Source organism: Phacochoerus africanus, chromosome 3 (genome assembly GCF_016906955.1).
Source record: "Phacochoerus africanus isolate WHEZ1 chromosome 3, ROS_Pafr_v1, whole genome shotgun sequence".
Classification (NCBI taxonomy): Eukaryota; Metazoa; Chordata; class Mammalia; order Artiodactyla; family Suidae; genus Phacochoerus; species Phacochoerus africanus.
Window position 1 is genome coordinate 112,743,484 of NC_062546.1, and position 12,940 is coordinate 112,756,423.

At 37.4% G+C, this 12,940-nt stretch overlaps 1 protein-coding gene across 1 annotated transcript in view; it reads right to left on the reverse strand.

Annotated features, from left to right (window-relative positions):
* LOC125121943 (disintegrin and metalloproteinase domain-containing protein 5-like) overlaps positions 1-12,940 on the reverse strand; it is a 91,144-nt gene extending 78,204 nt beyond the window's left edge. Inside the window, exons 1-3 of the mRNA XM_047770235.1 lie at positions 12,935-12,940; positions 12,306-12,563; positions 2,056-2,111 (exon numbers count right to left, since the gene is read on the reverse strand). Of these exons, the coding sequence (XP_047626191.1) occupies positions 2,056-2,111; positions 12,306-12,563; positions 12,935-12,940 (320 nt within the window). The remainder of the gene's footprint in view (positions 1-2,055; positions 2,112-12,305; positions 12,564-12,934) is intronic.

Genomic DNA, 12,940 nt, shown 5'->3' on the forward strand with positions numbered 1-12,940 from the left:
TGCTATGCATCCTATTATGTGCCATATATTGAGGATACATAATTTATTGGTACTGTAATTTCAAATCCTTCCTCTCTACCGTTTTATATCTTAATACTATTAAAAAGTTTATTATGGGGCATTCTCTTGCGACGCAGCAGGTTAAGGATCTGGTGTTGTCACTGCCACAAGGCTTGGATCACTGCTGTGCTGTGGGTTCTATCCTGGCCCAGGAACTTCTGCATGCCACAGGCAAGGCCAAAAACTATACACGTTTATTATGAAGTCATTATCATCCTAAATAATTCTCCCTTGGCTCTGTGTCCTCTTTTAGCCATTCCCTATATATTTTCCATTCTCATAAAATTTTATCAAAAGAGTAGTCTACACACAGTTTCTTCACTTTGTCAATTCTTATTCACCCTGAACTGCTCTGGAAAAGATTCATAACCACCAAATCCAAAAGACAGTTTTAAAATTATCATTGCTCTGATGTCTGGTATCATGTTGAAAACTGACCACTCAGTCTAATCACTTAATTTACATCATATATCACTCTTCTGCCTTTCTTCCTAGCTTCTTGACCCTTTCAGCCTGAACTTCTGCGTCGGTTGCTTTTTTTGATTCTATTCCAGAAATATTGGTTTGTCCCAAAATTCTGTCTTTAGCCACCAGTATATCTAGGCACTCTCTGTAAGCTCTCATTTAAAAATAGTTACAGCCAAACTATTGATTACTGCTAATTTTTATATTCACATACCTAATGGAAAAAGTTTTTATTCACATACATAAATATATGTAAATATAAAAATTCACATATATTTAGGTATGTGAACAAATACATAAAAATTTTATATTCACATACCTAATGGGAAAAAAAAAACCCACTTGGATATCTTATAAGAACTGCAAACCAAACTCACCCTTTCCTCACATAAATTTCTCCTTCATTAATATCTCTTATTTAATTATACTATAAACTACCAATTTTCCTAAGCAACAACTAAATTATCCAAGATTCTTCACTATTTCCCAATCATTCTCCAATTCTGTCTTCAAGGTCTACTGAAATTTTCTTTCCAGTGATATGATAAATGCCATTGTTCAAGCCACTATCATTACCCACCATACTATTATATAATCATATAATTAGACAACCTACCTCCACCTTTATCCCCCCCAAAAAACAGCCTACAGGACTCAATAGGCCTATAGAAGTAAATGCTTAAAAACATTTTTGGTTTCTAGGAGTTCCCGTTGTGGTGCAATAGTTAACGAATCCGACTAGGAACCATGAGGTTGCGGGTTCGGTCCCTGCGCTTGCTCAGTGGGTTAAGGATCCGGTGTTGCCATGAGCTGTGGTGTAGGTCACAGACACGGCTGGGATCCCGCGTTGCTATGGCTCTGGTGTAGGCCAGCGGCTACAGCTCTGATTAGACCCCTAGCCTGGGAACCTCCATATGCTGTGGGTGTAGCCCTAGGAAAAGACAAAAGACAAAAAAAAAATTTGGTTTCTAATACTCTTATCATGGTATTAGATCTACAATCTGGCTCCTGCCTACTTTTCTAAAATCTTTTACTTTATCCTCAAAAAAAATATGTCCTTTAGTAATTCACACTGACTTTCTGCATACCATAAAATCCACTCTGTCTTGACACCTGCATGTTCTGCACATGATTCCTTCAAAACAGAATGTCCCCCCACCACTACCCAACTTTACAGAGCTAACTAGATATCTTCCTTCAAGTCATCTCTTACCTCTTTCTAAAAAGGCTTCCCTGATTTCCAAAGAATATTATCTATACATTTATCATAACATCACATGATAATAAAATTAGCCATTTCTTTATTGATGTGTTTGAATATACTTTTCTGTATCATAACTTACTTGACTGTGCCCATATTTTATTGCCTTTTGTATGCCTAGGACTTTACCCAGTAACTGATATACCGTACATATTAAATGTATAAAGGTAGCAAATATGTATTTGAACTGAAACAATTCTATTCATAATTATTTTTAAAAATCAAGAAACCAAAGAATTAAAATTTGAAAAGATAAAATAATTACTTACTGCTTTTTGAGATGGACAAAATATGGTTTTCCTTCTATTGTAATGATATAAGCAACCTGTAACAAAAGCATCCAAAAAAATTTCAATAACACTTGCAGATAATATATGCTAAATAAAGTTTTCTAGGAGTTCCCGTCATGGCGCAGTGGTTAATGAATCTGACTAGGAACCATGAGGTTGCACGTTTGATCCCTGGCCTTGCTCAGTGGGTTAAGGATATGGCATTGCTGTGAGCTGTGGTATAGGTCGCAGATGTGGCTTAGATCCCGCGTTACTGTGGCTCTGGCTGCTGTGGCTCTGGCGTAGGCCAGCAGCTGCAGCTCCGATTGGACCCCTAGCCTGGAACCTCCATATGCCACAGGAGCAGCCCTAGAAAAGACAAAAAAAAAAGTTTTCTCTAAGTTATGCTTTTAAAATTGACAAAATATTATTAAAATAATATACAACCATGATATTGCTTCCCTTCCCATGTGGATGTTTGAATCTTTAGGATTCTGTATTGAGAACTAGGTGGTAGTACCATGTAATACCACATGCCTGCTATTAACCATTCCTCACACACCTGAGGGAGAAAGTTGCTGACGATTATCTTTTGGCTTCAACACACACCACCAATTTACCATGCCCAAAGCAAATGCAAGGTGCCCAACTCACTTGAGAGAAACTTTTTGCTTGCTTATTCCCAGACCTCCTAGAAAGCAGATTGTTCTGCTCATTGGAAGAGACACTCCTAAAATGTAGAACTGCAAGAAATGTACTACACTGCTAGCAAGATAACACAGTGAGTACAACTGCACTGTGTTTATCCATGCAAGCAATTAAACTCCTCTAGAATAGAATGTAGGAGAGGATAGTGAGAGGACAGAGACATTTCTAGAGTACCCTCTAGAAGTTAATAAATTAATTATTTGGTTAATTTTTAAAAATTATTTTAGCAAGAGAAATAAAAAGTTTTCAATTCTTTAACTGTACATTATAAGAGAACAAGATTCTTTGCAACAGATGTTCTGAGAAGAATCATTTGGATGCCACTCTGGAAAGAAGTCTAAGTGGAATCTTCAGGGCACCTTGAACATTGTGCCCTCTAAAAACACCTTGTTAGAAAATAAATATGAGGAAACTATGAAGGTGAATATGATAGCACGAATAAAATTTAAAATCCACACATCTTACAAAGCAAAACAACAACCAAAACAAAACTAGGATGTAACTAACAGGAAATGTACAAAACTGACAGGAGAAAAAAATTCCAAAAGACATCATCTAGAGCTTCTACAACGTTTTATATGCCACATCCAACTTTTTGGATTCAATTGTTTCCCCCTCCAAGAAATATATATATATAAAAGCCCTAACCTCAGGGCTTCAGAATGTGATCCTATTCAGAGGTTGGGAGTTTACAAAGGTAATCAAGTTAAGGAGCCATCACTAGTGTGGGCCCTAACCCAAAGTGTTATACTTATTAAAAGAAAAAAAAAAAAGGAATTTGGACACAGACATACACAAAGGGAGAATCCCATCTGAAAATTCATAAGACACCTATCTTAAAAGCCAAGGATAAAGGCCTGGAGCAGATGATTCCCTCACAGTCCTCAAAAAGAACCATCCTGCCAACACCTTGGTCTTGGACTTCTAGCCTCCAAAACTATGATACAAAAAGTTTATGCTGTTTAAGCCACATCATTTGTGTTTCTCTATTACAGAAGCCCTAGAAAATTAATATACCAACTTTTCATTTTAAAGAACAGGATCAAATTTCCAAAAAAATAAAAAATAAAGAATAATAACAAATCCACAGCTAATACCTATCAAATGACCATGATTAAAATGAGATGAATAATTTTATTAGAAGTATAGAATCTTCAACAAAGAAACTAAAATTCTACAGCAGAAAAAAACTTATTAAAAATATAATAAAAGAGTATAAGAGAATATCAGACAGGCAGGGGATAAGACTGGTGACAGGAATATAGGTCAGTAGAAATATCCAGTTTGAAACACAGAGAAAAATACAAAAAAGAAAACCACAGAAATGTGATCTATTAAAATATAGGATAAAGATAAGATTAGGAAAGAAATAATATTTGAAAAATTAATGGCTGATATTTTCAAAGTTTATGAAAGATATCAACCAGCAGTCTCAAAATACTCTATTACTCCAAAGCAGGATGAAAACAAAGAAAGCAAAACCGAGGATAATATATGTAGACAGGTGAAACAAAAGACAAAGAGAACATGTTCAAAAATCCCCCTCCAAGAAATATATATATATATATATAAAAGCCCTAACCTCAGGACCTCAGAATGTGATCCACAGAAATGTGATCTATTAAAATATAGGATAAAGATAAGATTAGGAAAGAAATAATATTTGAAAAATTAATGGCTGATAAAAAGGACACATTACTTTCAAAACGATTTTTAATAAAGTATTTGTAACTCTCCAACAGAAACAATGGACACCAGAAGGCAATGGAATGACATCTTTAAAAGTGTTGAAAGAAAATGCTATACAACCAAGAGTTTCATATCCAGCAAAAATATTAAGCAAATATGAAAGCAAAGCAAACACATTTTCCTACAAGAGGAGATGAGAGAATTCATTGCCAGAAAACCTGCACTAAGAGAAACACTAAAAAACTAAAAGTTTTTTTTTAAATGAAAGAAAATAGCTCCAAGAAAAACGTCATGAAAATATAAAAGAACATGCAGAAAATAGGAGAAAATAAGTATGTCAGCAAATTCAAGTGACTATTACATATTTTTTAAAACAGCAATAGCAACTGCTCCTATGATTTTTTAAAAAACCATATAACTGTAAACTATATGACAATGGCACAAATGACAGGAAGAACATCAGTGGATAGTTTCAAGGTCCTTGAGTTATCCTGGAAGTGGTAAAAGTACAAATGTAATGTACCTGGTAATAATATAAGGATGCATGTCATAATCACCAGGGTAATTACTAAAAGAATAAAGGAATGCATCACTAGTAACCTAGTAAAGAAGAGGGTACTGGAAACAATTATGTACCAATAAAATGGACAATCCAGAAGAAATGAATAAATTCCTAGAAATGTACAATCTGCCAAGTCAAAATCAAGAATAAAATACAAAATATGAACAGACTGAGTATCTGTTGTATTCATTGTTGTAATGAATTGAGTCAGTAATAGTTTTTTTTTTTTTAAAGCAATTCACAACAGATAAAATTCCAGGACCAGGTAGCTTTACAGGTGAATCCTACCAAACATTTAAAGAAGAGTTAACACCTATCTTTCTCAAACTATTCCAAAAAAATTAAAGAGGAAGGAACACTCCCTAAGTTATTCTATGATACCAGCAGCAGCCTGATACCAAAACCAGACAAAGACATCACTGACTAACATAAATGCAAAAACTCTCAACAAAATATTAGCAAACAAAATTAAACAATACATTAAAAGGATCATACACCATGATCAAGTGGAATTTATCTTAAAGATGCAAGGATATTTCAATATCTGCAAATCAATTAATGTGATACATCACATTAACAAATTCAAGAGTAAAAATCATATGATCATCTCAATAGATGTTGAAAAAGCTTTTGACAAAACTCAACATTATTTATTACACTTCAACATAACAAAATCCATGAATGATAACCCCACAGCTAATATTCCCACTGGTGAAAAACTGAAAGCATTTTCCCTACGTAAGGAACAAACAGGGATTCCCCACTCTCACCACTTTTATTCAACATAATATTGGAAGTTTTAGCCAGAGTAATGAGACAAAAAACAAAAGGAAATAAAACTGGAATGGCAGAAATACAACTGTCACTGTTGCATATGACATGATACTATATATAGAATATCCTAAAAAGGATACCAAAAAGCTATTAGAAATAATAAATGAATTCAGTAAAGTTGCAGGATACAAAATTACTATACAGAAATGTGTTGCATTTCTATACCCTGACATTAAACTATCAGAAAGAAAAATTAAGAAAACAATCCAATTTTCAATTGTATCAAAAAGAATAAAATACCTAGGAATAAATCTAACCAGAGAGGTAAAAAGACTTGTACTCAAAAAACTATAAGACACTGATGAAAGAAACTGAAAATAACACAGATGAAAAGATGTACTGTGTTCATGGACTGGAGGAATTAATATTGTTAAAATGACCACACTACCTAAGGCAATCTTCAGATTCAGTGTAATGCGTATCAAAATACCAATGGCATTTTTCACAGAACTAGAATAAATAATTATAAAATGTTCAAGGAAACACAAAAATATCCAAATAGATAAAACAATCTTGAGACAGAAGAGGCTGGAGATATCCCACTCCCTGATTTCAGAACAGTATGGTACTGGCACAAAAACAGACACATAGATCAATGGAACAGGAAAGAGAGCCTAGTAATAAACCCAGACTTACATGGTCAGTTAACATATAACAAAGGAGACAGGAATGTACAATAGGAAAAAAGACAGCCTCTTCAACAAATGGTGGTGGGAAAACTGGACAATTACATGCAAAAGCATCAAATTGGACTATTTTCTCACACCATATATAAAAAAAACTCAAAATGGGTTAAAGACTTAAACATAAGACCTAGAACAATAAGACTCCCAAAGGAAAATGTAGACAGTATGCTCCTTGACATTGGTCTTAGCAATAATTTTTTTCAATGTCTACTCAGGCAAAGAGGGAAAAAAGCAAAATGAACAAATGGGATTATATCAAACCAAAAAGCTTTTCACAGTGAAGGAAATATCAACAAAATAAAAAGACAGCCTGCTGAATGGGAGAAGATATTTGCAAGCAATATATTTGATAAGGGGCTAATACCCAAAATAAACAAGGAACTTATACAACTCAACACCTAAAAAACAAACAACCCAATTAAAAAATTAGCAGAGGATATGAATAGACATTTTTCCAAAGAAGACATACAGACGGCTAACAGGCACATAAAAAGATCCTCAACATCACTAACCTTCAGGGAAATGCAAGCTAAAATCACGTGATATCACCTCATGCCTATCATCAAAAAGATATAACAGTGTTGGTGAGGATGTGGAGAAAAGAGAATGCACCTTCACTGTTGGAAAATGTGAGCTGGTGCAGCCACTGTGGAAAACAGTATAGATTGGGTCCTCAAAAAATTAAAGATAAAATTACCATACTGTCCAGAAATTCCACTTCTGGTTTTTTTGTTTTTGTTTTTGTTTTTTCCTGAAGAAAACAAAAACTCCAATTCAAAAAGGTATATGGCAATTCCCGTCGTGGCTCAGTGGTTGGCAAATCCGACTAGGAACCATGAGGCTGCGGGTTCGGTCCCTGGCCTTGCTCAGTGGGTTAGGGATCCAGCGTTGCCGTGAGCTGCAGTGTGGGTCACAGACGTGGCTCGGATCCCGTGTTGCTGTGGCCCTAGCATAGGCTGGAGGCTACAGCTCCAATTAGACCCCTAGCATTGGGAACCTCCACATGCTGCAGGAGCGGCCCCCCCCCAAAAAAAAAAGGTATATGAACTCCTCTGTTCACCACAGCATTATTTACAATAGCCAAGTATAGAAGGAACCTAGGTGTCCATCAATAGATGAATCAATAAAGGAAGTATGGTTGTATATACAAAATAATATTAGTCATAAAAAAAGAATGAAATCTTGCCATTTGCAACAACATGGATGGACTTACACAGTACTGTGCTCAGCGAAATAAATCAAAGTCACATACCACTTAATTTCTCTTATATGCATAATCTTAAAGTAAAACAAATGAACAAAAATAACAAAGCAAACAAACTCACAGGTACAAAAAGAAACAGGTGGTTGCCTGTTGGGGCATGAGTGAAATAGGTAAAGGAGATAAAGAGGTACAAACTTTCAGCTACAAAATAAGTGAGTTACTGGGGATGAAAGGTACAGCCTGGAGAATACGATAATGACTCAGTATATTGTAATTGCTTTGTGGAGTAACAGATGGTAACTAGACTTATCAAGGCAATTATTTTGAAATGTATAGAAATATTGAACCACTATGTTTTGCACCTGGAACTAACATAGTGTTGCAAGTCAATTATACATCTATATTAAAAATTAATAATAAAGTTAAATCTTTCTAGACTGAAACTGAAAAGTGGAGTGGGGGGAACTATTCTTTGGTGAAAGTCTCAAGGCATGCAGAAATAACTACCATCAGAGATAACTTCTCTGGATGAGCACAATCAGAAAATCAGCACATCTACAGCAGCCACGCTTAAATTAGAAGCTTTTAAAAGCCAGCCAATCCCAGCGGCTGCCCCAAGTTTCTTAAAGTCAGCCAATCAGTGACAGCTATAGCTTCTCATAGGAGTCAGTCATAAGTCACTCCCTCCACTGATGCTCCACTGATAAGGATTCTGAAAATGAGATGGCCTATAAGCAGCCTTACTCTGCTAAGCACACTAACTCAGCTAAAAGACTGTCAATACCTAAATACTCCTCCTTCCAAAAGTCCAGGAGTCCCTGAACACCAGGCTTCCTGAAATCTTATATAAGATAAAATCTGGCTTTTTTCTACGGAAAGACTGGCTCTTACAGGCAAATTGGAAGTTCACTTTTAAAAAAAAAATAATAGCTCAAGTTCAATTTATAGTTTGTTCACAAGTTCACAACCCTTTCAACAGTTCAGCCCATTTATGATTAGTTTTGAATTTGGACGCTTGGGAGTTTCGCTGACACAGCTGCAAGATTTTCAAATGCAATATTTTCAATTCTTTTTGAAAAGCTTTGAAACTATTATCGGTATTTTTTATTTGTGCATATTTAAATCTCAGCATGCCAAAACACCAAGTGTCGATCTTATAATGAATTTTCCAAACAATAGAAATTTATCAATTCAGGAAAAGTCTTTTAGAAGCTCTTTTTGCAGTTTGCAATTGTTCACTGAACATCAGAAATGGTGGAAAGTCAAATATAAACCAGCATATACTAACAGATTAGCAGAAGAAAGAAATGATTTTCTTGTACAGTAGAAAGTGATACAACAAATTTGGAGAATTAAGAAAAATTCAGATGAAGAAGATACACGAATTATAGCAGGCACTGTCATGACTTTCCATACTGTGTATCATCAGTCTTTCTGCCCAAATGTCTGGTGGAATACACGACTACTAGAAGTGGTTGTTTTTATTCCAAAACTTGAAGCAAATTTTCAAGTGCAAGTAAAATTTACTGCAACAATTAAAGAACATAATGGCTCCCTTGAAATTACAGAAATATGAAAGACCTACGTGTGTCACTTTGTTGGGGCATAGCCATGGGTGCAAGTAATCACTATACAAGAAAATAAAAATGTTCCTTTTGTTTGGATAATATTTCTCTAGGGAAAAAAAGAAGCTTGCTCATATGGTTTTACCAGTAAAATCCCTTCCAGATGAGACTTGGAAGCAAGCATTTGCAGAGATTCTCTTATTGAGTTGAATTAATGAGTAAAGTGCACTGCTTTTTATGGAGATAAAATTGATGACTTATTTAAGATCATTAAAAATTAAAGTAACTATTGCTCAGGCATCCAAAATGCAGCCTGGTGTCAACAGGTGGATTGGGTTTCAGAAATGTTCCTGTATCACTGAGAACTTAAATTTTCTGAACTGTATCAAACTCAAGATCACTGCCAACCATCTTCAAAACCATGTATGCTAGCAGCTGCCAGGTGCAACCCTGTATGTAGTTTTAAGGCTCCCCCATCTTCTTCCCAATTATGCAATCATTGTGAACCTTGACCAATTCTTGCTTAATAGCACCTTTACTTTTTTCAAAAATTTTTATTATAATTGATTTATAATGTTCTGTCAATTTCTGCTGTACAGCATAGTGACCCAGTCATCAACATACATATATTCACTTATATTATTTTCCATCATAGTCTATCTCAGGAGATTGGATATAGTTCCCTGTGCTGTGCAGCAGGACTTCCTTGCTTATCCATTCTAAATGTCATACTTTGCACCTCCTAACCCCAAACTCCCTGTCCATCCCACTCCCTCCCCCTCCCCTTCGACAACCACAAGTCTTAACAGCTCCAATCCCAATTCTTGATAAACAATTAAGGTAACCTTGCAGTTTTTGCCATTATAAACTTTCTCATTTTGTAGTCTGGTGAAACACAATTCAAGTGTTTCTTGGATCTGTTTCTCCCAGGCAGCAATCCTAACAAACCCCAAATAAACACTTTTTTTTTTCTTTTGCCTCAACCAGCTCTCTGTTCTTGGAATTCTGGACTAACATTACTTGGCATACCTGGCAGTGAGACATGCTGGGGCCTGGGACCTGGGACCTGGGACCTGGGACCTGGGACCTGGGACCCTTTGCTGCAGTGCTCCTTGAGCAACAAAACACAAACTATAAAGGACCAAAAAGAGCTGTATGCATGTGCAGTTGGGGCAAATTATGGACAACAAGACACAAAAAGACCAAAAACCTAACTGCCACTTCTAAAGAGCTGGGAGCAAAAACTGGGTACCAGGAGAAGGAGCAGCAGCAGCAGCAGGGTACTGCACATGCTCCCTGCACACACCACCCACAATGGGGCAGGTAAACCACGGAAGATACCCTCTGGCCTGACCCCTAGGCCTGCCCATCCCTCACCCCACACTTTGATTTATTTTTTAATTTATTTATTTTTGGCCACACCCAAGGCAGAAAACTCAGTAATCAAGATAAATACTATTTCAATACAATATTTTAAACAATTAAAATTAATTCCAAAAACAAATCCATGACCAAAAAAAAAAAAAAATCAAAATTTTAAAGAAAGACAGTATCTGACCTTTATTCAGCCTCACTCTAAGTCTGGTCCTAGAGGAACCCCAGTTTTTTGCCACTTCCTTAAAATGGGTGCCTGAGCCAAGCACTTTGCTTGCCTCTCCCAAGCCCTGGTCCTGGTAGATCCTTCTTAGAATCCTTCATTCTCAACAGAAACACACACAGACAGAATCATAGACATTAACACACATCCAAATGCTCCTCGTTGTGAAAGTGGCCTGGGCAGTCAGCTCTGCCTCCAAGAACTGAATTCCTGCTCCCATCCAGCAGCTATGGCCTTGACATTAAAAGCAACTTAATACAATTTAAGATATAAAAATATGATTTCCCAATTACATTATTTTCTGGATTTTTTATTGCTTCAGATGATGAAATCTTCTCAGGAACTGTGGTATGCAGAAATGTTTTATGAGGACCTAAAATTAAAAAATGAGCAAAGTTAGACTGATGCTTGCAATCTTAACAGTATTTCTAAATCCAATTTTTTGTCTAAGTACATTACCAATTTTGGGGGTATAATCTATCCCTCTGCTTTTCCTTTCCACTCCCTTTTGGTCATTCCCACCTACAAATTTCTTTTCTTTTTTTTTTCCTTTGCTTTTTAGGGCCGCACCCATGGCAGATGGAGGTTGCCAGGCTAGGAACTGTAGCTAATCGGAGCTGTAGCAGCCAGCCCACGCCACAGCAGCTCAGGATCCAAGTGGAGTCTGCAATCTACATCAAGGCTCATGGCAATGCCAGATCCTTAACCCACTGAGCAAGGCCAAGGATTGAACCCGAAATCTCATGGTTCCTAGTCAGATTCGTTAACCACTGAGCCATGATGGGAACTCCCAAATTTCTTAACTCTTGTCAAGATCTTAGGTTTTTATTCTCTGTCTCTATCTAGACACACACACACACACACACACACACACACACACACACCCATCACCACGACCCCTCTTCTCCCCGTTAGGCGGTTTGACTAGGTAATACTGGGCTACAAATTACGTGTTGGAAAAGAGGTGTGGAAATAATAAAACACACATGCATCAAGAAAGCAGGATCATCTGCAGGAAAAATTTTTTTTAAAAAGCAGAATATTGAAAACAAGGGCGATCTGCAATTTTCCATGGAGAAGGTGGAGGACGGCAGTTGCCAAGAAGATAATTGGCTTCTTCGTGTAGATGCACTTATTTCTAGAAGAACAGTATTCTGGATTCAGAAAGGACCACAGCTTTCATTTCTGTCCATTTTACAGACGAGGAAACCACCCCAGAGAAAGAAAAGATTTTCCACCGGGAAGCTGCCTTTCTACCTTCCTGTATACAGACCCTGAGGCCAAGGGCAAGATGACAGGTGGGGAAAGCAAGGGGCCAAGGTGAGGTCTGCGCTTGGATTCTGGACCAACCGAACTAAGTCCTCTCCGCAACCCGGATGGGGTACAGGGGAGTGTGTGGACTCACTGAGGCCTGCGTGCAGTCCCCCGAGGCCGGTGAAAAGGACCAGAAGAAGGAACATGGCTCCGCTGACCTAGAGCCTCGTTGGCTGATTGAGACGGTTGAGGCGTAGAGCAGGCCCCGCGCGGAGGGAGGGAGAAACGCCGACAGGGGGCGCGCGGGAGCTGCTCGGAAGGAAGTATGGAAACAAAAAGCAGGGGGGTGGGACTGGAGGGCAGGGGCTGGCTCCGTGGAGAACCGCGAAGACCTTGGCTCAGACTGCTTCTAGGGAAGGAAGGAAAGGCTGCGCGATGTTCAGCTCTCAGTTGCGGCGAGGGTTTCGCTTGCCTCTTTTATTAGACTGGGGATTTGTGACGTAATTTTTAATTACAGGGAGGAGGACAAAGATAAAAATGCTCACGTTACTGACAGCAAAGAAGTTTCCTCCCAAGACACTGCATGCCACCCAAACAGGCAAAATGCATATATTTGCACGGACTGTTGCAAACACTGTGACTTTTCTAAATTTCATGGTTGCATACACCGTGACTAGACAGCTATTGAATTCAGAAGACCCCTCTCCCCATACAGTCCGTGTTTGAATAGAGACTTCCTCAAAATCTTCCTTTACGTCCCAAATTATTATTACCACACACCGTCAT